Here is a 23954-nt window from a genome sequence, read left to right as displayed (position 1 = left end):
AGATTCCGTTTCTACAAAAAATACGGTAGTGAGCTGGGTGTGGTGGTGCACGCCTATGGTCCCAGCACTCTGGAGGCTGAGGTGGAAGGATTGCTGCTTGAGTTTGAGACTTCAACGCTGCAGTGAGCGGTGTTTGTGCCACTGCATCACAGCCTAGGCAATAGAGTGAGACCCTGTCTCAAAAGCAAACAAAAACACACACACACACAAACTATCTAAAGGTCTGAGTGTGGAGGACAAGGGGCACGCTCAGATCAGGGGGGCTAAGATAGCTTGTAATTATTCCGTACTTCATCAACCCCGGGTCTTGTAGTCTTGGCTTTTCCATGTCACTTCTTCTGCCTCCCATGACCCAAGCCTTTTGCCCGACAGCCGGTGGTGACATGGGCCCAGGAGTGCCCCAGCTGGTGCAGACAGAGTCCCACCTGAAGGCCGGGCTAGGAGAGGCCATCTCCTGGGTTGACCTCTTACAGCATCCTGTACTTTTTCTTCCTGACAGTTTTTACAGTTTGTAAACATAAATTAAAATCATTTGTCTGTTCCATCTCCAGCCTGTCCCCAGCTCCTGGAACACAGACCTAGACCCAGCACAAGCAGGCACTCGGTCATTAGATGCCCTGTGGCCAAATGCTCCCAAGATATGGACAGTCAATCCAGGAATGACAAATTGTCCTACTTTTCACTGTCAAATCAGGAAGCCTAGGGTGTCGCCAGGATTTGTGGAGGGCAGAGTTTGGTGGCACATGATTGTGGGCGGGGCACAAGGGGTGAGCAGAGTGGGCTGTGTGCACCAGTGACCTCCAGCCCCGTCCACTACCCACATACCCCAGCTCCATGCACCACCCCCAGCCCTGTCCACCACCCCCAGACCCCAGCTCCATGCACCATCCCCAGCCTCCATCTTCATTTACATGCTCCTGGGCGTGGACCTGTTTTCGATATGGAGACAGCATCTCAGACCCTTACTTTTGCCTTCAAAGACAGCATGAACACCTGGTGAAAGCTGAACAGTGGGCTCTGTAGGTATCTGGTTCTAGAAAGCCTGTTCTCATGACCCATCCTCTCCTTGGAGACTTGTTCTTCACACAGTGCCAACCAACCCGTTTTCCTCCCTATGCAGACAAAGGAGAGCTGTTTGTATGGGGCAAGAACATCCGAGGCTGCCTGGGAATCGGTCGCCTGGAGGACCAGTATTTCCCATGGAGGGTAAGGCTGACCGGGGTGGTCTCGAGAATGGATACTGAGAGTAGAGTCACCTGACGTCACCTCAGGCACCTCGCATGCAGCTGGGCCAGGACGAGGGCCACGGGACCTGCTCCCCCTTCCGGGTCCTGGCTACGCTCCTCCAGTGCAGCATGCCATGCCATAGCACACTCTGTGGTGACACCCATGAGATACCCGTGGGACATCTGCATGGTGTGATGGGCGGGGGAGTGACACCAGGCTCTTGGGGTGCAGGAGCTGGGTCAACCCATCCCGGCCTGCTGAGTGGGAGGTTGGAGGCAGTGGCTCACCCAAGCATCCAGTCCTGTAAGAAGCCCCATTGGAGGCCGTCCTTGGGGTGGATCAGGGAAACAGAGGCACGATGGTGCAAGGCTCTGGCAGGGTGCCGTGAGGCTCCAGAGAGGGGGAGATACTCGATGAAGTCGGCACACTAGGAGCTGTTTACAGAAGCCCACATAGGGGAATGCTTCACAATGAATTTAAAAGAAAGCAGGATGTTTAATATTTAGATGGTCCAACCGCAGCCATGAAGTGAAAAAATACAGTCGCTTCCTTAGGGGCGGTAGTATGCAATTAGACAAAAAGGCTCCTTCCAGAATTACAGGGGAAGAGAGACTCGTTCTAAAATTGTAGTTTACCTTTGCGTTGTTTACTAAGTCAGTTCTTTAAGGCATTCTAAAAAAGGAGGTTTTTGGGGTTTTTTGAACATGAAACATATGTTCATGGTACAAAAAAATATACTATGGAAAATAAGTCTCCCACCACCCAGTTTTGTTCCAGGGTTTTTGTTCCAGTTTTGGTCCTGGTTTCTTTTTCTTTTTTTTTTTTTGAGACGGAGTCTCGCTCTGTCACCCAGGCTGGAGTGCAGTGGCCTGATCTCAGCTCACTGCAAGCTCCGCCTCCCGGGTTTATGCCATTCTCCTGCCTCAGCCTCCCGAGTAGCTGGGACTACAGGCGCCCGCCACCTCGCCCTGGCTAGTTTTTTTTGTATTTTTTAGTAGAGACGGGGTTTCACCGGGTTAGCCAGGATGGTCTCGATCTCCTGACCTCGTGATTCGCCCATCTTAGCCTCCCAAAGTGCTGGGATTACAGGCTTGAGCCAGGTCCTGGTTTCTTTATGTTCTTTTCCAGAGATAGTCTCTGCGTAGAAACTCGTATGCGTGTGTGCGTGTGTGTGTGTGTCTGTGAGTGCATCCATGTGTGTGCAGTATGCATATGGGTGTACTTTATCAGGTTGCATTTTAATTTGTTTTGAAATTGTGAAAAGCATTTTTAAAAAGGACTTGCACTGGGTGTGGTGGCTAATGCCTGTAATCCCAACGGCAGGCTGAGGCAGGCAGATCACAAGGTCAGGAGTTCGAGACCAGCCTGACCAACATGGTGAAACCCCGTCTCTACTAAAGTACAAACAAATTAGCCAGGCATGGTGGCAGGCGCCTGTAATCCCAGCTACTCGGGAGGCTGAGGCAGGAGAATCACTTGAACCCGGGAAGCAGAGGTTGCAGTGAGCCGAGATCGCGCCACTGCACTCCAGCCTGGGCGACAGAAGGAGACTCTGTCTCAAAAAAAAAAAGACTTGCAAAAGAAATGTGTGTGTGTGTGTATATATATATATATATATATATATATGTATGTATCTGTGTATGTGTGTGTGTGTATATATATATATATATCTATATATCTTTTTTTTTCAAGACCATTGGTGGAGGCTCTGAGAAAGCAAGTTGAAATGGAGACTTTAACTTTGTTTTTTATTTTTGCTTTTTTTTTTTTTTTTTTTTTTTTTGAGACGGAGTCTCGCTCTGCCGCCCAGGCTGGAGTGCAGTGGCCGGATCTCAGCTCACTGCAAGCTCCGCCTCCTGGGTTTACGCCATTCTCCTGCCTCAGCCTCCCGAGTAGCTGGGACTACAGGCGCCCGCCACCTCACCCGGCTAGTTTTTTGTATTTTTTAGTAGAGACGGGGTTTCACCATGTTAGCCAGGATGGTCTCGATCTCCTGACCTCGTGATCCGCCCGTCTCGGCCTCCCAAAGTGCTGGGATTACAGGCTTGAGCCACCGCACCCGGCCTATTTTTGCTTTTTGTGAGACAGAGTTTCACTCTATCACTTGGTGGATTACAATGATGTGATCACAGCTCACTGCAGCCTTGACCTTCCTGGGCTCAGGTGATCCTCCCACCTCAGCCTCCTGAATAACTGGGACCACAGGCGTACACTACCACACCTGGCAAATTTTTGTATTTTTAGTAGAGATGGGGGTCTCGCTATATTACCCAGGCTAGTCTCAAACTTCTAGCCTCAAGCAGTCTGCCTCCCTCAGCTTCCCAAAGTGCTGGGATTACGGGCATGAGCCATCACACCCGGCCGACTTTAGCCTTGTTGGAAAAGTGTTTGTATAATAGAGTTGTTCCCAAGGTGGTGGGCCTTGCCAGCTTTCTCCTGGGCCTGGAAACTGCCGGTGTGAGGAACGGAGAGTCGGGCAGTGGACGCAGCTCAGATAATGTGAGCGTCAGTCATCTACATGCCCACTGCTTTCTCACTGACTCCTCTCTTCTCTCACTTAGCCCTTCCTTTTGAAAAGGACTTCCTTCTGAGGGCGGGCTTGGGAAACAGTTAAAGCAGCCGGGTTTTGGGTGAAAGAATGCTGACGAGGGTCTGCCCCCTGCCCTCATTTCCTTCAAAGCAGAGTGATCAGCCTGAGATTTGACTCAGGTCATGTTGCACCTGCCACAAGGGGCTTGTGCAAAGTGCTGGTCCCTGTGCAGGCAGGGAGTGGCTGGAGCCCGATTCCCTTGACATTCCGTCTGGGTCACTTGCCCTGACTCTCCACACACCAAGTATCCTTCTGGTCATTTGCTTTTTATTTTTATTTTATTATTATTTTTTTGAGATGGCGTCTTGCTTTGTTGCCCAGGCTTGAATGCAGTGGCACGATCTCAGCTCACTGCAGCCTCCACCTCCCAGGTTCAGGTGATTCTCCTGCCTCAGCCTCCCTAGTAGCTGGGATTACAGGTGTGTGCCTGGCTATCATTTGCTTTTTAAACACATTTGTACCGTTGGGAAAAGAGCAACCCAGCCTGTCCCCGTGATGGCGGCATTTGGCGCCAAACCATTGTCCTGCCTCTTGCACATTCAGGGAGCCCCTAAGCGTTTGTGCAGGAAGTGGCCTCGACCCCTGTCCTCTTTGGATTGGGGATGGGAGGGTCCAGTTCCTTCAGATGTCTCACTTAAAAAAAAAAATTACAAGTGATTTTTCTTTTCTTTGTTTTGTTTGTTTGTTCTTTTAGACAGGGTATTGCTCTGTCACCCAAGCTGGAGTGTGGTGACAGGATCTAGGCTCATTGCAGCCTCTGTCTCCCAGGTTCAAGTGATCCTCCCATCTCAGCCTCCCAAGTAGCTGGGATTACAGGCTTGCACCACCACACCTGGCTAATTTTTGTATTTTTTGTAGAGATGGGGTGTTGCTGTGTTGCCCGGGATTTTTTTTTTTTTTGGAAACAGGGTCTTGCTTTGTCGCCCAGGCTGGAGTACGGTGAGATTACAACTTACTGCAGCCTCAAACTCCGAGGCTCAAGCGATCCTCCTGCCCCAGCCCCCCAAGTAACTGAGATGTGGGATGGGATGACAGGCACGTGCCACCACATCCAAATAATTTTTTTTTTTTTTAAGAGATGGGGTCTTATGTGTTGATCTCAACCCCCTGGGCTCAAATGATCCTCTTGCTTCATTCAGCCTCCAGAATAGCTGAGATTACAGGCATGTGCCACCACACCCGGCTTATTTTATTATTTATATTTATTTGTTTTATTTTATTTATTTATTTAAGAGATGGGGTCTCACTATGTTGCCCAGGCTGGTCTCAAACTTCTGGCCTCAAGCGGTCTTCCCACCTTGGCCTCACAAAATGTTGGAATTACAGGGGTGAGTAGCTGTGCCTGGGTGATCTTTATTCTTTAAAACAACTATGTTCAAATTAATGGTCCGTAGGGGATATATTACATCATTTAAGAAGTATTCCAGAAAAGAAGAGAAAAAAAGAGTGAAACTTAACTTGTAGCTCGTACACTGGTACCAACTAGTTATTCTCAGACTCACAGTATTTGGCCTTTTCTGAGTATGTGGGCCCGGGAGGTGACATCTGAGCCACCTGATTCAAACCTCTGCTTCCAGAACCTTTCAGGACCTGTTTTTTTGCTACATGTTGAGACTCATCACTCAGAGAGGTTCAGTAGTTCCCCCAGGATCACACATCTAAGTCGGAGTCAGAGCCAGGATTTGGACTCAGTTACCTCTGAGTTTTAAGATAATGGTCTTTCCGGCCGGGCGCGGTGGCTCACACCTGTAATCCCAGCACTTTGGGAGGCTGAGGCAGATGGATCACAAGGTCAGGAGATCGAGACCATCCTGGCTAACACGGTGAAACCCCGTCTCTACTAAAAATACAAAAAAATTAGCCGGGCGAGGTGGCGGGCGCCTGTAGTCCCAGCTACTCGGGAGGCTGAGGCAGGAGAATGGCGTGAACCCGGGAGGCGGAGCTTGCAGTGAGCCGAGATCACGCCACTGCACTCCAGCCTGGGCGACAGAGTGAGACTCTGTCTCAAAAAAAAAAAAAAAGAGAATGGTCTTTCTACAGTCACCCACCTCCCTGGGCAAACCTGAAGCTGGTGTGGAGATAAGACAGCACGCAGTGGCAGGGAACTTTCGACCAGATGTTGTCTGGCCTTTCAGGACCCTCCGACCTAAGTGGGGTGCTGTGGACCCGTGGCAGGTGACGAGGGAGCGTGGAATGGCCGTCATCCCTCATCCCCCAGGGAGCACCCTGGCTTTCTACAGACAAGCATTCCAGCCTGGCTTCGGGGAGGACAGGGCATGGACAGCGTGCTGGGCACCTGACGTCCATTCTCTCTTATCCTCCAGACACCTTGAGGGTGGGGTTGCTCCCTCCACAGTGCGCACACGGGGACACCGATGTCAGGAGCGAAGGGGCTTGCCCCAGGTCTCACGGCCCCTGAGCGGGTTGGGTACAATTTGAACCTGCGACTCTGCCTATAGACAGTGCTTCCCCTCCCCGTGGGCCCCGCAGGTCAGGACTGATGGGGTCTGGAGACACAGCTGGGGAGCTCGCTGACTTCCAGCCTCGCTTATACGACTGCCTCCGTGGCCCCGGGTCTTAGGTGGTGGTTCTTTTTGTTTGTTTGTGTTTTGAGATGGAGTCCTACTCTGTCACCCAGGTTGGAGTGCGGTGGCACGATCTCGGCTCACTGCAGCCTCCGCCTCCCGGATTCAGACGATTCTCCTGCCTCAACCTCCCTAGTAGCTGGGATTACAGGCATGTGCCACCATGCCTGGCTAATTTTTGTGTTTTTAGTAGAGACAGGGTTTCACCATGTTGCCCTGGCTGGTCTCGAACTCCTTACCTGCCTCGGCCTCCCAAAGTGCTGGGATTATAGGCGTGAGCCTCTGCTCCTGGCTGGTGGTATTTTTTTTTTTTTTTTTTAAATTATTGGCCAGGTGCGGTGGCTCATCCCTATAATCCCAGCACTTTGGGAGACCAACGCGGGCAGATCACGAGGTCAGGAGTTCGAGATCAGCCTGACCAACATGGTAAAACCCCATCTCTACTAAAAATACAAAAATTAGCCAGGCATGGGGGTGCACACCTGTAATCCCAGCTACTCAGAAGTCTGAGCAGGAGAATCACTTGATTCTCCTTGAACCTGGAGGCAGAGGTTACAGTGAGCCGAGATTGCACCACTGCACTCCAGCCTGGGCAACAGAGTGAGACTGTCTCAAAAAAAAAAAAAAAAAAAAAAAAAATTTTTTATTCGTCTATGTATGTATCCACCTAGGTGGTTCTGACTAAGCCGGAGAGGAGTGAGGTTAAAAGCTGGGCACAGGCCAGGCGTGGTAGCTCAGGCCTATAATCCCAGCGCTTTGAGAGGCAGACGCGAGAGGATTGCTTGAGGCCAGGAGTTCGAGACTAGCCTGGGCGACATAGTGAGACTCCATCTCTACAAAACACAAATGACCCAGGTGCAGTGGCATGTGCTTGTAATCGCAGCTCCCTGGGAGGCTGAGGCAGGAGGATCACTTGAGCCCAGGAGTTGGAAGCTGCAGTGAGCTATGATCACACCACTGCACTCCATCCGGGGCAACAGAGCACGACCTGGTCTCTAAACAAAAATTTAAAAATACAAAAGTGGCCGGGCTCACGCCTGTAATCCCAGCACTTTGCGGGGCTGAGGTGGGCGGATCACGAGGTCAGGAGTTTGAGACCAGCTGGGCCAACATGGTAAAACCCTGTCTCTACTAAAAATACAAAAATTAGCCAGGTGTGGTGGCACGCGCCTGTAATCCCAGCTACCTGGGGGGCTGAGGTAGGAAAATTGCTTGAACTCGGGAGGTAGAGGTTGCAGTGAGCCGAGATTGCACCTCTGCACTCCAGCCTGGGTGACACTGAGACTCCTTTTCATTGAAAAAAAAAAAAAACATACATACATATATATATATATATATATATATATATATATATATGCAAAAGCTGGTGCCATTGAACCGCAGAACTGGGCGCCAGAGCAATCTCCCTTTCCAGGGCTCTCTTGTCCCCACGAGGGACTCACCGCTCAGGGTTCCTTCTTCCCGCACCCCTGTCTTTCACCTGATGGGCGTTTGTTTTAGCAACTTGTAATTGTGGATAGGAATGTTCCTAAATGGATTCTGCTGAGACTTTTAAGAGAGTCACTGAGACTAAATATGGTTCTGGTTTTTGGATCTGTTTCCCTCAGCAGTGGAGCTGTGAGTGTAAATTGGCTTAAAAGAAAAACGCCATTTAACCTTGCCTAGGACAAAAATAAAACATGGTTGAGGGCGGTCTCCTCTTGGACTCAGTTCAGAGACTGAGTTGAGACTCCCCCTGATTGTCCGCCAGGGGGAGCTGGAACCTTGGGGAGCCTCTCACTGGTCCTCAGGGAGGGCTCCCAGGAGCCTAGCCTTCGCTGCCCACACCAACCACAGCAGAGACCATCCTGGCTTCCTCTGCTTTGGGCTTGAATGGCCAGAGCCCTAGGGGAGCAAGGACCTGGGGGCTTAAGTGCAGCCGATGAGTGAGGAAGCGCACTTTCCCGGGAAAGGTAAATAAAGTGCTCCCTAATGGCTGGGGAGGTTGCTAAGAGGCGGTCGGGGCCCAGTCACCGCAGAGGCAGCCTGTTGTCTTCTCCCGCCGGCCTCGCACGCTTTCTGCATCTACGTGCCTTTGTGATTCACTGGGCCCCGTTCTTGTTTGTTTAGTGATTCCTGTAATAGGTTCTGCTAAAGACATTCATTTGTTTAGGGACAGGGCTAGGGGCGGACAGCATGACTTGGTTTCCAGCATCCATCTGCCTGTGGCCAGGAGTCCCTAATGGTCTTGTCTCCTGGTGTAGGCACAAAGCTCCAGGGTCGGCGCCTGCTGCCTCTCGGCTTTTAGGGCCAGGCCATCTGGATTAGGCGGTTTCCCTCTTAAGCTCGGTAAACTCCATAGACTGTGACAGATCCCCTTTCCAGCTGTCACACCACCTGGCTGCATGCTGCCACCAGGGGAGGGTGGTCGAATTTGGACCTGGTCAGTCGATCAGGTGCCAGCATCCTGGCAGGAGTCTTCGGGCCAAGCCAGGCAGGGGCACTTTCTTTGCAGTCGGCACTTAAAGGAAGAGAAGGGGCACGGTGGCTCACGCTTGTAATCCCAGCACTTCGGGAGGCAGGTGGCTCACGAGGTCAGGAGATCGAGACCATCCTAGCCAACATGGTGAAACCCCATCTCTACGAAAAATACAAAAATTAGCTGGGCATGGTACTGCGTGCCTGTAATCCCAGCTACTTGGGAGGCTGAAGCAGGAGAATCGCTTGAACCGGGGAGTTGGAGGTTGCAATGAACCGAGATCATGCCTCTGCACTCCAGCCTGGCAACAGAGTGAGACTCCGACTCCATCTCAAAAAAAAAGAGACGCATATCTGCTTCTGTGCATAAAGAACCTCTGGAAGGCCAGGCCTGGGGGTCACGCCTGGAATCCCAGGACTGCGGGAGGCTGAGGCAGGAGAATCACTTGAGCCCAGGAGTTCGAGACCAGCCTGGGCAACATGGCAATACCCTGTCTCTACAAAAAATACAAAAATAAGCTGAGCGTAGTGGTGCACGCCAGTAGTCCTAGCTACTTGGGAGGGTGAGGTGGGAGTATATCTTGAGCCCAGGAGTTCGACATTGTGGTGTGAGCTACGGTTGTGTCTGTGTACTCCAGCCTTGGCAACATAGTGAGACCCCTGTCTCTACAAACAAACAAAATTAGCCAGGCATGGTGGCACATGCCTGTGGTCCCAGCTACTTGGGAGGCTAAGACGGGAGAATCGCTTGAGCCCAGGAGGTTAAGCCTGCAGTGACTGCACCACTAGACTCCAGCCTGGGCAATAAAGTGAAGCCCTGCCTCGTTTTTGTTTTTGAGCCAGAGTCTTGCTCTGTTGCTCAGGCTGGAGTGCAATGGTGCGATCTTGGCTCACTGCAACCTCTGTCTCCTGAGTTCAAGCAATTCTCCTACGTCAGCCTCCTGAGTAGCTGGATTACAGGTGTGCGCCACCACGCCCAGCTAATTTTTGCATTTTAAGTAGAGACGGGGTTTCACCATGTTGGCCAGGCTGGTCTCAAACTCCTGCCCACCGCGGCCTCCCAAAGTGCTGGGATTACAGGTACGAGCCACTGCACCCGGCCTAGATCCTGTCTCTTAAAACGAAAACAAACCTCTGGAAAGTTAATAAGAAATCAGTTAAAAGTAGTTTTCAGTTCAGAGGCAGATGGGACTGGGGCAGCTGGTGATACGGGTGGTAAAAAAAAAAATTTTTTTTTTTTTTTTTTTTTTTTTTGAGACAGTCTTGCTCTGTCACCCAGACTGGAGTGCAGTGATGCAATCTCAGCTCACTGCAATCTCCATCTCCTGGGTTCAAGTGATTCTCCTGCCTCAGCCTCCCGAGTAGCTGGGGTTACAGGCATGTGCCACCACACCCAGCTAATTTTTAAATTTTTAGTAGAGATGGGGTTTCACCATGTTGGCCAGGCTGGTCTTGGACTCCTGACCTCAAGTGGAGTCTGCTTTGGCCTCCCAAAGTGCTGGGACACAGTTGTGAGCCACTGTGCCCAGCATAAAAGCCATTTAATAGCTTTTTCTTCTTTTTCACTGAATGTCCTTTTATCTTGCAGCTATGTGAATGCACTGCCTAGTCATAATAAACAAGAAAGAGAAAGCAGAGCACCCCTTTCCTGGATAGCTGGCTTGGCCATGACCCTGGGCACACCTGGAGTTGTTGGGGGTGTCTGTTTCCATGGCGAAGTTATAGAACAGTGGGCGCCCTTCAAACGGGCTAGAGTCTCCATGTCTCAGCGAGGCCATCTTCTTGCTCTTTTGAGGTTTTGGGCTGTCCTCTGATGCCATGTTGTCAGCCCAGACAGGCAGTGTGGTCAGGGCTCCTGGCAAGGGCCTTTGAGACACAGCCACTGCCCCTCCTTGGTGGTGGTGACTTGGGATGCAACCTGCCTGTGACTGGAGCTGGGGTGACGGGTAAGATGAGTGGAGATGTGGCCTGGCGTGGGGACTCACGCCTGTAATCCCAGCGCTTTGGGACGCCAAGGCGGGCGGATCACGAGGTCAGGAAATCAAGACCGTCCTGGCTACCGCGGTGAAACCCCATCTCCACTAAAAATACAAAAAAATCAGGAGGTGGAGACCATCCTGGCTAACTCGGTGAAACCCCATCTCTATTAAAAATACAAAAAATTAGCCGGGCGTAGTGGCAGGTGCCTGTAGTCCCAGCTACTCAGGAGGCTGAGGCAGGAGAATGGTGTGAACCCGGGAGGCGGAGCTTGCAGTGAGCCAAGATCACGCCACTGCACCCCAGCCTGTGCGACAGAGCGAGACTCCATCTCAAAAAAAAAGAAAAAAAAGAGATGAGTGGAGATGCTGGGCCAGTGAGGTCTGGTTCCCAGACTGGACCTGCAAAGCAAGAGAAAGGGTTTCTGGAGCTTTTTTTTGACACGGAGTCTCACTCTGTAACCCAGGCTGGAGTGCAGTGGTGCAATCTTGGCTCACTGCAGCCTTCACCTCCTGGGTTCAAGCGATTCTCCCACCTCAGCCTACCGAGTAGCTGGGATTACAGGTGCATGCCACCATGCCTGGCTGGTCTCAAAACTTCTGACCTCTCGTGATCCGCCTGCCTCAGCCTCCCAAAGTGCTGGGATTACGGGTGTGAACTACAGCGCCCGGCCCCTGAAGCTTCTTAGTGAGCCATAGCGGTAGCTTCCAGGAGAGATCTCTGAACACCTGGTCTGGGGGCATGGAACCTGGTGGGGTTAGGGTCAGAGGGGAGCAGCCCTTGTGGGGTGTGCAGGTTCCAGGGATGCACACAGGCCTGTGTTCCTGCCCAGCGTGGCCTCTCAGGCTGATGTGAATGGCGATGGCTGCCGTTCACTGGAGGGAGTTGGGATGGCCTTATCCACATGACCAAATGCAGTTGTCCTGATGGACCTGCTGGGAAGGCGTAAGCGCCCCCATTCCCAGAGGGGAGGGAACCACGGCTCAGAGAAACTGTCTCCTCCTGAGAGGTAGGGTCAGGTCGGCCAATACCAGTGCCTGCCTCCTCCGGGTGCACCACCCCCACTCATGGTATGCTGGGTCTTATTTTTCAGGTAACGATGCCTGGGGAACCCATGGATGTGGCATGTGGCGTGGACCACATGGTGACCTTGGCCAAGTCATTCATCTAAACCTCCCTCACCTGCTTGGGTGACCCTGGCCTGGGAACCACTGGCACTGCTTGGCAGAGGCCAGTGTGTGACCAGCCCCCCAGAGTTCTTGGATGGTGGTGGCAGAGGACCCTGCGTGCAGTGTGATGCTGTCTCCTGAATCCCTTAGTGGGTACCTCCCAGGAGGATTGGGGTAAGGTCCCTCTCCAGTTGCGGGTGAGGCCTGCGGAACTCAGCACAGGACAGCAGCCTTTAGTGGGTCACTGTGGCCCGCGTGTCTCTGCTCTCTCCAAGTAACATGCGACGGTGTCTGGTGTCACGTCTGGCCTGAGAAGCCCGTCTTAGGAAAGCTTAGCTTGAAGGCAGTGCTCGGGAGGTTTCTCGTCTCTCTGTCATGGCAGTCTCTTGGTTTGTGTCTGGCCAAGGCCATGCGTGTGCTTCGGACCGAGCCCCAGCTTAGGCGAGGGAGCCAGGCTGACTTCAGCCCTCGGTTTTCATTCAAGCCAGTCTGCTTATGGCCCTTCCTGGCCGCCTGCCACACCGCAAGCTCACTGGGGGGACACCAGAAGCACCATGGCCTGGGATTCCATCTGGAGCTATCTGCGGGTGCCAGCCCCAGCCTCCCACCACGCTCACTGCCTGGCTTGGAAAAGTTAAGAATCCCCTCAGGAAGAGAATCGAGGCCAAGTTCTTGTGGGCCAAGGGCCCCGAGCACATCCGCCAAGGCTCAGCTGCAGTGCCAGGCAGAGAAGGGAGATCCAGAAATTGTGAACAACGTTTGATTCAGTAGTGTGACTTGCCTTTCCCTTTAAAAACATCTTTTACAAATCTGTCTTGGAATAAAGTCTATTTTCTGTCTTTTGGATTTTAAGATCTGAGGAGGTCTTCTTAAAATCTTACTTGATCATTTAGAGTTTTGCTTTTATAAACAAGCCTTTTGATACGGAGGCAGAAGCCAGTGAAAAATACTTTTATAGAGATGAGGTCTTTTGATTTTATTTTTTTTTATAGAGACAAGGTCTTGCTATGTTGCTTAGGCGCAAACCCCTGGCCTCAAGCCATCCTCCTGCCTAGGCTTCCCAGAGTGCTAGGATTATAGGTGCAAGCTACCGTGCTCAACTGAAAAATAGTTTAGAAGACAGTCCTACTTGACAAATATTTTCTTTTTTCTTTTTTCTTTTTTTTTCTGAGACGGAGCCTTGCTCTGTTGCCTAGGCTGGAGTGCAGTGACTCAATCTCGGCTCACTGCAAGCTCCGCCTCCTGGGTTCAAATTATTCTCCTGCCTCAGCCTCCTGAGTAGCTGGGTCTACAAGTATGCGCCACCACACCCAGCTAATCTTTTTTCTTTTTTCTTTTTCTTTTTTTTTTTTGAGACGGAGTCTGGCTCTGTCGCCCAGGCTGGAGTGCGGTGGCCGGATCTCAGCTCACTGCAAGCTCCGCCTCCCAGGTTTACGCCATTCTCCTGCCTCCGCCTCCCAAGTAGCTGGGACTACAGGCGCCCGCCTCGTCGCCCGGCTAGTTTTTTGTATTCTTTAGTAGAGACGGGGTTTCACGGTGTTAGCCAGGATGGTCTCGATCTCCTGACCTTGTGACCCGCCCGTCTCGGCCTCCCAAAGTGCTGGGATTACAGGCTGGAGCCACCGCGCCCGGCCATCTTTTTTTTTTTTTAGTAGAGATGGGTTTTGCCATGTTGGCCAGGCTGGTCTCGAACTCCTGACCTCAGACAATCTGCCTGCCTTGGTCCCCCAAAGTGCTAGGATTACAGGTGTGAGCCACTGCACCCAGCCATACTTGACAAATATTTTCTGAACAGATTCTACTCCCATAATTCGGTTGGAAGAAAATATTTGGTGCTCCTGTCACAGGCTGGACTCCCATGCCCTGTCTGCCTTTATCCTGTTCCTTTTATGCGTTCACAACAGATACTTGTCCTGTGCCCCTTCGGTGCTCGGTACTGTCCTCATGCTGGGGAATGTGGTGACAAAAAATCCCCGCACTGTGAAGCTTACGTTCTAAGGAGGGAGACAGGAAAAACGAGAAGCAGCATGTGAAATGATTCTGTGGTCCGTGGAGAGAAAGCAGGAGGAGGGGACAGAATCTTGGGAGGGCTACACTTTATTTATTTATTTATTTATTTATGAGATGGAGTCTCTCTCTGTCCCCCAGGCTGGAGTGCAGTGGCACGATCTCGGCTCATTGCAACCTCTGCCTCCCGGTTCAAGCAATTCTCCTACCAGTAGCTGGGATTACAGCACCCGCCACCACACCTGGCTAATTTTTGTATTTTTAGTAGAGACAGGGTTTCGCCGTGTTGACCAGGGTGGTCTTGAATTCCTGACCTCAGGTGATCCGCTCACCTCGGCCTCAAAAAGTGCTGGGATTACAGGCGTGAGCCACCGTGCCCGTGTACAGCCTAGAGCTGTACATTAAAGTAGAATGGTCACCCAGCCAGCGGTGTCCTTGCGGCCATGAGAACTAGCTACTTAGATATCCAGGCCAGGGGCCCTTCACCGGGGCTGTGAACCCTATTCTTAGGTTTATTACAGTCAAGTTTTCTCATATACTTGAAATAGAAATTGAAAACCGTGTGTCATTTTTCCTTCCTGAAACTTCTACTGGGGCCAGCTCTAAAGTCGCCCCTGCCATGAAGCAGGGTAATCCGACCTCAGTGAAATTCAAGCCGCGAAGTGAAGCATGTATTCATCTAGAGATGGTAAGTGCCCCTGGAGGTCAGATGCAGGTCACACTGGGCGGGGTTCAGGATGGCAGGTGAAGATGGCGGATGGAGGGTCTCTGGAGAAGTTGGGTTTTTAATCCTCCCACCCTAATGGCAACCAAGATACAGATCTAGTAATGATCTTTTTTGTTTGTTTGAGACAGAGTCTCTCTGTTGCCTAGGCTGGAGTGTAGTGGCGTGATCTCAGCTCACTACAACCTCCGCCTCCTGGGTTGAAGCGATTCTCTTGCCTTAGCCTCCCGAGTAGCCAGGACTACAGGCATGCACTACCACGCCTGGCGAATTTTTGTATTTTTAGTAGAGATGGAGTTTTGTTATGTTGGCCAGGCTGGTTTCGAACTCCTGACCTCCAGGGATCCGCCCGCCTTGGCCTCCCAAAGTGTTGGGATGACAGGCGTGAGCCACCAGGTCCGGCCCTAGTAATGATCTTGACTTTGGACATAGCAACCAGTGTAGAAGCAGGGATGTCCTTGAGCTTGTCTTTTCTTTCTCTTCCAGCTGGGCTGTGTCTGCCCAGGAGGGCTGCTTGGCTGTGCCCTCTATGGGTCACGAGGGCTCCTGGTTGGAGCTTTTCTGCCGTGAACCAAGCCCTCTCCCCAGTTGTCACCAGTGCCTGTATCTCAGCGTCTGTCCTGTCTTTCCCTAGTGCCCTCCCCGACCCCAAACCCCAGCATTTGACACACACATCCATAGAAACCCTACTATGCCATTAGCTCCGTTGCTAGGCTCGATCATCGTGTTCCCGTGAAAAATCAGTGTTTGCAAGCTCCTGTCTCCTCTCGCTTTAGTGAGCATGTGAACAGCACCCGCGATGAAGTGAGCCTTGTACCAACCCCATGTGTCCCCAGGCCATTCTCCATATACGCGGACTCTGTCCCTTTCTCTCTGATGAGGTCGGTAACCAAGGTCAGAGAGGCACCCGGGTGGAAGACGTAGCGTGTCCTGGTTGTCAGGCTTGAGGAGGCCACCCCCATCTCCCTTGGACAGTTGCAGGGGCCGTAGGTCCAGTTTTCCATCCTCTTTGCCCCTGCAGGTATGTAGGCCACCACTCCGCACTGATTTCTGCGGGGAAGAGCTGGGCCTTGCTGGCATGAAAACCCTTCACAGCTCATCAAAGCTTAGGTTGTCAACCTCAATAGAATGCTGTCGTCACTTGTTTCTTGAATATATGGTCAGCTCACGTTTTCATTAATTCAGGAAATACGCACTGACTGCTCTGCATGACAAAGTCAAATCCTGACAAATATACCCTAAGGAGAATGCTCGGTCATGGCCCAGCAGGTTGCAGTCCAAGGCCAAGTGCTCAGTACCATGCCTGGGCCAGGATCAAAACTCAGGATGCGCTTATGAAATCCCACATTTCTCTCGCCTCCCACCCGGTGCCAACATCTAAAGGAGGCCTGGCCTTCGCCTGGACGGCAGCAGGAGCTGCTTAAACTGTTACGGGAGGCCGGGTGCAGTGGCTCACGCCTGTAATCCCAGCACTTTGGGGGTCCGAGATGGGCAGAGCACTTGAGGTCAGGAGTTTGAGACCAGCCTGGCCAACATGGCAAAACCCCGCCTCCACTAAAAATACAAACATTAGCTGGACGTGGTGGCACGCACCTGTTGTCCCAGCTACCTGGGAGGCTTAAGCGGGAGAATCATTTCCCTGCCCTACTCCACTCTTTGACCTTGGGAAGAGGCGTTGCTCTCCTGAGACTGGGTTTCCCCATGGAGGCAGGGTGTCATCTGCCACTGGCACAGGCAACTTCACAGGGCTCAGTGAGCTGCCTCCCAGGGACCCACCCTTGCCATGGAGCCATGTTCTGAGCTCTTCAAGGGCCGCCTGGTGGGTGCCAGTCTAACCACTGCAGCATCTGAGGATGCAGTCACCAGACTACCCATAGGCCCTGATCCAGTTAGTCCCAGCTCATGGGCTGTCGTCCATCCACCCCTGCCTGGTCTGACTTCCCATCTAGGCACTCCTGTCCCTGCCCGTGGAGTAGGAATGAACCCTGGTCTGTGCACGGAAAAAAAAAAACAGAAAATGGCGGGAGGCGGAAGTTGTAGTGAGCCAAGATCACATCCCTGCACTCCAGCCTGGGTGACAGAGCAAGACGCTGGCTCAAAATAAATAAAATTAGCCGGGCATAGTGGCATGTGTCTGTAATCCCAACTACCCGGGAGGCAGAGGTGGGAGAATTGCTTCAACTGGGGAGGTGGAGTTTGCAGTGAGCCAAGATTGCACCACTGCACTCCAGCCTGGGTGACAGAGTGGTGAAACGCTGTCTCTACTAAAAATACAAAAATTAGCCGGGCGTGGTGGCGGGCATCTGTGGTCCCAGCTACTCGGGTGGCTGAGGCACACCCTCCTGGGTGTGAACCCAGGAGGCGGAGCTTGCAGTGAGCTGAGATTGCACCACTGTACTCCAGCCTGGGCATCAGAGCGAGACTCCGTCTCAAACAAACAAGCAAACAAACAAATAAACTGTTCTGGGGTCTTCTCTATGCAATCCATGGCACCAGGACTGACCTAGTGGCCCATCTTAACCGCCTGATGGGACAGACCCTTTCAGAGATGGCCATGAGGGCAGCACCCGTCACTGGCCTGGCCCCGCCCCAGGCAGCATCTGCTCTAGGCCCTGTCCTGCCTGTGATCGTGCACCAGGTACCTGTCCCTGCTTCCAGGACCCCACACTTGCTTTCTCTCTCCCAGGGGGCACTATGCGGCTACCCAAGACACTACTGCAGCACCAACCAAGGGGTCCGAATTCATTAAACACCAGCCCCGATATTTAACATGGAGACAGCAGCAGCCCGGGTTAAGCCTGAGCTGGAGACAGTGTTGGGAGTCCTGATAGCTGTGCTTTTCTAGGATCTGGGGCCACAATGAGGTGCATCCTCTATGGTCATGTTTAAGCAGTTAAACCATGGCTGGGCGTGGTGGCTCACATCTGTAATCCCAGCACTTTGGGAGGCTGAGGCGGGCTGATGACGAGATCAAGAGTTCAAGACCAGTCTGACCAATATGGTGAAAGCCTGTCTCTACTAAAACTACAAAAATTAGCTGGGTGTGATGGCGCGTGCCTGTAGTCCCAGCTACTTGGGAGGCTGAGGCAGGAGAATCGCTCGAATCTGTGAAGCGGAGGTTGCAATGAGCCAAGATTGAGCCACTGCACTCCAGCCTGGGAGACAGACCGAGACTCCGTCTCCAAAAAAAAAAAGGGATAAACCATGGCTGGGCTCAGTGACTCATGCCTGTAATCCCAGCACTTTGGGAGACCGAGGTGGATGGATCACCTGAAGTCAGGAGTTCGAGACCAGCTTGGCCAACATGGTGAAACACCGTCTCTACTTTTTAAAAATATTAAAATTAGCTGGGCGTCATGGCGTGCACCTGTATCCCAGCTACTTGGGAGGCTGAGGCAGGAGAATTGTTTGAACCAGGGAGGTGGATGTTGCAGTGATTCGAGATGACACCACGGCACTCCAGCCGGGGTGACAGAGTGAGACTCTGTCTCAATAAATAAACAAACAAATAAATAAATGGGTAAACCTAGACACTGTTGTCACCTCCAACCAGAAGGTAGCTGTTTTGCTGGGGAAACATCTCGCTCTTGCGCTGGTAGCAGGTTGCAGCTGAATGCCAGGAAGCCAGAGTGGAGCATATGAAGTCATGCCGGTAGGAAAGATGCCCCGTTTGAGGTCCCTCCTTGGGGCCTCAGACTGGTTAGGCTCAGGCTAATGGTGGTAGCTGGTTCCACAACTCCAGCAGTTGGTGTGCATTCCAGGAGGAAAATTACATATATATATTTTTGAGACAGAGTCTCACTCTGTCACCCAGGCTGGATCAGTGAGATTGCAGTGATGCTCCCTGAAAGCTCTGCCTCTCGGGTGGTTCAAGTGATTCTCCTGCCTCAGTCTCCCGAGTAGGTGGGACTACAGACGTGCACCACCAGGCCCAGTTAATTTTTGCTTAATATTTTTAGTAGAGACGGGGTTTTACCATGTTGGCCAGGCTGGTCTCGAATTCCTGGCCTCATGTGATCTGCCCACCTCAACCTCCCAAAGTGCTGGGATTACAGGCGTGAGCTACCGCGCCTGGCCCCAGGGGAAAATACTGAAGATGAAGAAGATGATTGATAAACCACGTGCTCCCCAGCACGTCCTGTATGTCAGGAGTTGCAGATGGGGTGGTGAGAAGGATGCCTGCATTCAAGGGTGTGTATCTTGGGGCTGGTCCACCACCTGCCCTGCAGAGCAGCCAAGTGGTTCACACCAATGGTGTTCATAAGAGGGACTTTGGGCAGGGTACGGTGGCTCACGCCTGTAAATCCCAGCACTTTGGGAGGCCAAGGCAGGCGGGTCACCTGAGATCGGGAGTTCGAGACCAGCCTGACCAACATGGACATGGAGAAACCCCGTCTCTACTAAAAATACAAAATTAGCTGGGTGTGGTAGTGCATGCCTGTAATCCCAGCTACTCAGGAGGCTGAGGCAGGAGAATCGCTTGAACCCGGGAGGCGGAGGTTGCAGTGAGCCGAGATTACGCCATTGCACTCCAGCCTGGGTAACAAGAGCAAAACTCCATCTCAAAAAAAAAAAAAAAAAAAAAAAAAAAAAACGACTTTGGGATTCCTTGGAGCAGATTCTATCCCTCAGACCTGGGGTTCTCATTCTCAACCCTGCTTGTATAATACTATTTCATAGAATCATCTGGAAGCTTTTATTTTTTGAGACAGTCTTGCTTCTGTTGCCCAGGCTGGAGTACAGTGGCGCGATCATAGCTCACTGCAGCCTTGAAGTCCTGAGCTCAAGCGATCCTCCTGTCTCAGCCTCCTAAGTGGCTGGGATTACAGGCACGCTAGGCCATGCCTGGCTAATTTTTAAAATTTTTTGTAGCGATGGGGGGACCTCACTATGTTGCCCAGGGTGGTATTGAACTCCTGGGCTCAAATGATTCTCTTGCCTCAGCCTTCCAAAGTGTTGGGATTGCAGATGTGAGCCACCTCGCCCAGCCTTTTTTTGTTTTGTTTTAAATATATGATGTTTTGCATATTTATTCATCGGTTGCTGGACATTTGGGTTAGTTTCACTTTTTGACCATTATAAATAATGTCAAAACATTCATGTATAAGTTTCACATTGGCCCAGTGTTTTGTTTCTGGAATGTTTTTGTGTGAACATAAGTTTTCAATTTTCATGAATGTATACCTAGGAGTGGAGTTGCTGGCTCATTCATTTAAATTTTTTGAGTTTTGACATTTGCATCATTTAATCTACAACACCCTCTGTAAGTTCCAAGATACAGAATATTTATTTCCCTGCGTACAACTTGGGCTATTCCTTACAGGCTCTTGGCAGGCTTTCTGCCTGCTTTTCTTGTGTTTCTGCCTCTAACCTAGGGACCCAGGCGGGGCGCGGTGGCTCATGCCTATAATCCCAGGGAGTTAGGGAGGCCGAGGCAGGTGGATCACTTGAGGTCATGTGTTCGAGACCAGCCTGGCCAACATGGTAAAACCCCATCTCTACTAAAAATACAAAAATTAGTCAGGTGTGGTGATGTGTGCCTATAGTCCCAGCTACTGAGGAGGCTGAGGCACGAGAATCACTTTAAACTGGGAGGTGGGGGCTGCACTGAGCTTAGATTATGCCACTGTACTCCAGCCTGGGTGACAGAGCGAGACTCCATCTCTAAATAAATGTAAATAAATAAATTAGGGACCCCTCTTGGTGCCCAGTAGTCATCAGAGCTTATAATGACCATGTACATAGAAATGGGCCCTGGGCATGGTAGCTGATGCCTGTGATCCCAACACTTTGGGAGGCTGGGGTGAGAGGATCACTTGAGCTCAGGAGTTCAAGGGCAGCCTGGGCAATATAGCAAGACTCCTATTTCTACCAAAAAAAAAAAATAGCCAAACGTGGTGGTGCACGCCTATAGTTACAGCCACTCTGGAGGCTGAGATGGGAGGATTGCTTGAGACCAGGAGTTCGAGGCTGCAGTGAGCAAATACATTTAAAGAAAAAAACAAACAAACCAGGCCCTGGGTCTAGCTGATGCTGCTCGAGTTTCCTGCTCGGGTCAGGTAGACATCTCTTGGAAAAACATCTCAAATGTGATGTTCTGCTACCAACCTTTACAAGGTGAAGACCACATTCAGCTGCCAAGAACCATCAGAGCAATCACCTGTTTTGTTTTTAGAGATAGAGTCTCGCTCTGTTGCCTAGGCTGGAGTGAAGTGGCGTGATCTTGGCTCGCTACAACCTCCGCCTCCCTAGTTCAAGCGATTCTCCTGCCTCAGCCTCCCAAATAGCTGAAATTACAGGCACACATCGCCATGCTCGGCTAATTTTTTGTATTTTAGTGGAGACGGGGTTTCACTGTGTTGCCCAGGCTGGTCTTGAACACCTGAGCTCAGATGGTCTGCCTGCCTCGGACTCCCAAAGTGCTAGGACCACAGGTGAGTCACTGTGACTGGTCACAATCACCTTTCTTTCTCAGCTGTCCTCCACACATGCATCCAGACCTATTGCTTTTTCTACCACATTCCTTCTTTAAAACATCAAGATGTAACTCACATAACATAAAACCATTTACAGCACACAGCTCAGTGGTTTTTCGCAAACTGTGTTGTGCAGCTGTCACCATGATTTCATTGCACACATTCCCTTTTGGTGCATATTTGTTTTCCGCTTTCTTTACCATGTGAGCTGACCCGACACTCCCTCCCCTGCCCCAGTCAGCTGAAATTCACATGACAAAACCAGGGTCGGCAAAGTGACCAAAAATGATGCCCTTTCCTTTTGTGGCCTTTGCTTTAGTTTTTAATTAATTAATTAATTAATTAATTAATTTATTTATTGTATTTGTTGCTTTTTAGAGACAGGGTCTTGTTCTGTTGCTCAGGCTGGAATGCAGTGGTGCCATCATAGCTCACTGGAGCCTCCAACTCCTGGGCTCAAGTGATCCTCTGGCCTCAGCCTCTGAGTGATTGGGACTACAGGTGTGCACCACCACACCTGGCTAATTTTTTTTTTTTTTTTGGGGGACAGACTCTCATTCTGTTGCCCAGGCTGGAGTACAATGGCATGGTCTCGGCTCACTGCAACGTCTGCCTCCCGGGTTCAAGCTATTCTCCTGCCTCAATCTCCTGAGTAGCTGGGATTACAGGCATATGCCACCATGCCTGGCTAATTTTTGTATTTTTAGTAGAGATGGGGTTTCGTCATGTTGGCCAGGCTGGTCTCGAACTCCTGACCTCAGGTGATCCGCCCGCCTCGGCCTCCCAAAGTACTGGGATTACAGGCGTAAGCCACCATGCCTGGCCTAATTTTTTATTTTTTGTAGAGACAGGGCCTCCCTATGTTGCCCAGGATGGTCTTGAACTCCTGGGCTCAAAGGATCTGCTCACCTCGGCCTCCCAAAGTACTGGGGTGACGGGCATGAGTCACTGCACCTGGTCCACCCCACTTTTTTTTTTTTTTGAGATAGTGTCTCACTCTGTCGCCAGGCTGCAGTGCAGTGGCATAATCTCTGCTCACTGCAACCTCTGCCTCCCAGGTTCAAGTGATTCTTCTGCCTTAGCCTCCCAAGTAGCTGGGATTACAGGTGGCTGTCACCACACCTGGCTAATTTTTGTATTTTTAGTAGAGACAGGGTTTCACCATTTTGGCCAGGCTGGCCTTGAACTCCTGACCTCGTGATCTGCCTGCCTTGGCCTCCCAAAGTGCTGGGATGACAGGCGTGAAGCACTGCACCTGGCCCACCCCACTTCTGAGTTCCCACTACGGGTCCTTCTTTGCATTCTACCCGCTGTGTTTCTTGTCTCACTAAGTCTAACTCCTCTGTCCCTCCCTGCTTCTCAAAGTCCTCCCTCTACTATTGGCTGGCGGCTGGTCATTTCCTGGTCCAAGCACAACACCCCCTTGTGGTCCATCCTAGCACTGCACCCCCTGTAATGCTCAGGGACGGACGCCTGGTGCAGGGGATATGGTGGGCCCCCAGCACCAGCACAAGGGGATGGTTTTGAGAGTTCTGGGACAGTCAAGATCCCCCATGGATGTTCCTGCTCCAGTGGAATTATCTTTTTTTTTTTTTTTTTGTCTGAGACAAGTCTGATGCCCAGGCTGGAGTGCAGTGGCACAATCTCAGCTCACTGCAACCTTCACCTCCCGGATTCAAGCCAATCTCCTGCCTCAGGCTCCCAAGTAGCTGGGATTATACAGGCACCCACCACCACACCCAGCTAATTTTTGTATTTTTAGTACAGATGGGGTTTCACTATGTTGACCAGGGTGGTCTTGCCCAACCTCAGGTGATCCTCCCACCTCCACCTCCCAAAGTGCTGGGATTACAAGTGTGAGCCACTGCACCCGGCCCTCCTGTGGTATTATCTGAAGGCCAGAGTGACAGGACTTGTCTTCAGACCCCAGGCATAAAACTTTCCCAGCAGCTAGAACTCTCCTGGGCTCGGGGTGATGGAAGAATATTCAGATTCCATTTTCACTATGGTCTCCAGGTTCTGTTCCTGTGGCCAGTGGTGAGGCAGGGCTGGGGCGGGCGCTGATGGGGCCTAGGGCAGGTATGGGTCTTCAGCACTGCCCTGCTCATAGCTACCCACCATGGAAAATCTCAGAGAGGAGAAGGGGAAGGGTGTCAGGTCTAGAACCTGCTGGTCTCAAGCCCATCTTTTCTTGCTGGCACAGCCCCAGTGCCCCGCCTACCAAGAGGGCAGGAGCCAGAAGCATGGTGCCCCCTCTCCTGCCCGCAGGGTATCTAATCTGGAGGTATCAGCTCCTGGGCTTCTGGAACTTACCTCTTGTTGTGATGTCCATGGCAGGGCTCCAGGTTTGGGTCAGAGACTCTTCGGCTGGGCAACCAGCCCCTGACCTTCCCCTACCATCAGAAAGGCCCTGTCCAACTTCTTCCCCGCACTGTCCCCAACTCCCAGGCCTGCCTCTGCCCAAGGTCTGGGTGGAGATGCTGGGCATAGTAGTTGGTCTCCGAGATGGCCCCCAGTCATCTTTACCTCCTGGTTTCTACCCACTTACGTAGTTCCCTCCCATGTCAAATCAGAGCTGGGGTGTATCACACCAGAGCATGATGGAGGCAATGGTGTGTTAATTCTGTGGCTAGGAATAAAAATAACACTTTGGTTTCTAACCTGGACCCTTGCATCTCTTGCTCTGGGGGAAGCCAGGCGCCATATTGTGAGGACACTCAAGCAGCCCCGTGGGTTGGCCCA

The 23954-nt window shown here is 51.6% G+C and overlaps 1 protein-coding gene across 5 annotated transcripts in view; it reads left to right on the top strand.

Annotated features, from left to right (window-relative positions):
- Positions 1-12864, top strand: part of RCC1L (RCC1 like) — a 38912-nt gene extending 26048 nt beyond the window's left edge. For 4 of the 5 annotated variants that reach the window (XM_030932484.1, XM_030932486.1, XM_030932488.1 and 1 more), the window contains 2 exons: positions 1121-1206; positions 11930-12864. In XM_030932484.1, the coding sequence (XP_030788344.1) occupies positions 1121-1206; positions 11930-12007 (164 nt within the window). In that variant the 3' untranslated portion in view covers positions 12008-12864. The remainder of the gene's footprint in view (positions 1-1120; positions 1207-11929) is intronic. The other variant, XM_030932485.1, reaches the window with a different exon arrangement.
- The last annotated feature ends 11090 nt before the right edge of the window (positions 12865-23954 follow it).

Source organism: Rhinopithecus roxellana, chromosome 6 (assembly GCF_007565055.1).
Source record: "Rhinopithecus roxellana isolate Shanxi Qingling chromosome 6, ASM756505v1, whole genome shotgun sequence".
NCBI lineage: Eukaryota > Metazoa > Chordata > Mammalia > Primates > Cercopithecidae > Rhinopithecus > Rhinopithecus roxellana.
This window is presented reverse-complemented; position numbering and strand designations above follow the sequence as displayed.